Genomic DNA, 2,071 nt, shown 5'->3' on the forward strand with positions numbered 1-2,071 from the left:
CGAGTGTCCTTTTTTTCTTCTCATCCCTCTTTTACCGCTTAAGCCGCTTCGTTTTGAGCCCGACGGCCAAGGTAATTGTACGATATTACAAGGAATTTAATTACAACGGGGATTAAAATTCTCAAAGTTAGTCCAATTGCGATAGATTTTTTTTTAATATTCCTCGGTTTTTTAACTCTGTTCAGAAAATTTGGTAATTACCGACGAACTCTCCTGGGTGGCAAATAAATAATCGAAATGGGGCAAATTAAACCGGCCTATCGTCATCGTGTCGGAGTCCATCGGAGTAACGAAAATCGAATCGCAGTCAGCCGGTCTCTGGGCAATTGCCACGGGAGAGGAGGAAGATTTAATCCGATTTGCGGAGTCGTGTGTGCGCGAGGGCATCCAGCCTGCTGCGGCACGCGTTTATCGCGGGTCAAACGCAATTCCGGCCTCGGTGCTCCGATCCGATCCCATTTGCTGCGTCGAATATTCCCCAACGATATTTCCTCGCCTCCAACGATTCTTATTCTTTACGCAATAGCACGATTTATGCGAAACGAAATTCAGACTCGTTTCAGATAAAAATTATACCAGCATGAGAGAATATTCTCATATTTCGAGATGAATAATAATTATATTGATTTTCTCTTGAATTGTTAACAGAAAATTCTGATCTCGAGATTTGTTGCACATAGAAATTATGCCACGATGAGAGAATATTTTCAAGAATAAAATTTCGAGATGAATAATAATTATATTGATTTTCTTTGGAATTGTTAACAGGTAATTCTGATCTTGAGATTTGTTTCACGCAGAAATTATGCTAGGATGAGTGAATATTTTCAAGGATAGAATTTCGAGATGAATAATAACGATATCGATTCCTATAAACTCGCAATGCAATTTTCCGTTGGCCATTTCCCATCGGACCGAAACCGCGACGCATTTGAATTAGTTAGTAACAGAAATCGATGCGATCTTGTATTATTACCTGTTCTGACGCATTCCTCCGTCAAACAAACGTTCGGCGCTGAAACAGAACAGAACCCACAATATTAATAATATTATAATGCAATGTATAATAAATTCACGACCTAGCGGAACTATAATAATTGCTAGGAAATAATTTTCCGCGTCATTAACGCCTGAAAGCGTCGCGTGACAATGGAGAGTAATTACTCGATTCGCTAAACGTAATTGTTCAACGAGAAAGAAAAAAAATTCGTTCGTATTTTTAATCAAAGTGTCGCTACTGAATTCTTTAACTGAGGCAAACAACTCGTTATAGAAGAGAGCTTGCAGATGTTCGTTACATATTCGCTTTATACATAAAATGCGTACTCCCATGCTTTCAGGTATGCAACTTTATCTAATGAGAACGTCAAAAGGAATTTCTGTATAAATAATCTTCAATCTGCTTCGCTTTAGCAATTCGTTACAATGCAAACAACGTAATTAGATTGCAGTACATTTTACATTTAGATGAAAGTTAAACAATGGATGTGATAGAAATTTGCAAAATATTCGAAGCTACAGAGAGTAGAATTTTGTATAAAAATCTGCAGTCTGAAATTTTGTTGTTATATAATAATTGAAAAAAGGAATTATGAAAGTTTGAAAAAAGGAATTATGAGAGTTTGAGAAATGAGATTATAATTTGTAGAATGAATGAGAAAGGATCGATCTTTTAAAGCAACCATATTAGTCGAAGCAATTAATTCCGGCTGTGAGGTAACGCCGACCCTTTCGAGTAAAACTTGATAGCCTCGACTCGATTCGATTCGATTTGGCTGATCGATGGTTCTGACACGAGCTGGTGAACATTGAAAGCCTTCTGCTATTTCTCTCTCTCTCTCTCTCTCTCAGTAATCAACGCTCGTGTACGTCTCTGGCAAACGTTAAAGAACACTTAGCTATTCAGAAAATGAACCAATCAGGGACAGAAGCCAAAAATTAAAATCTTTTATTTCCCTTATTAAACTTTTATGTGGGAATTTTTTTAATAAAAATCGTATAGGAAAATGGATTTCTGATTTCTTTCTTTTGCAAGTGTCTTCGAAATGATTCAACGAGAGAGGCAATTCGT

The 2,071-nt window shown here is 37.0% G+C and overlaps 1 protein-coding gene across 1 annotated transcript in view; it reads right to left on the reverse strand.

Moving 5' to 3' along the window:
* Positions 1 to 2,071, reverse strand: part of LOC108626577 (neprilysin-1-like) — a gene marked incomplete at its 3' end in the record, with an annotated part of 10,494 nt that overhangs the window by 4,728 nt on the left and 3,695 nt on the right. Inside the window, exon 3 of the mRNA XM_026814940.1 lies at positions 977 to 1,015. Coding sequence (XP_026670741.1) covers positions 977 to 1,015 — 39 coding nt within the window. The remainder of the gene's footprint in view (positions 1 to 976; positions 1,016 to 2,071) is intronic.

Source organism: Ceratina calcarata, unplaced genomic scaffold (assembly GCF_001652005.2).
Source record: "Ceratina calcarata isolate Rehan_Ccalc_2016 unplaced genomic scaffold, ASM165200v1 scaffold42.2, whole genome shotgun sequence".
In the NCBI taxonomy this organism is placed as follows: Eukaryota; Metazoa; Arthropoda; class Insecta; order Hymenoptera; family Apidae; genus Ceratina; species Ceratina calcarata.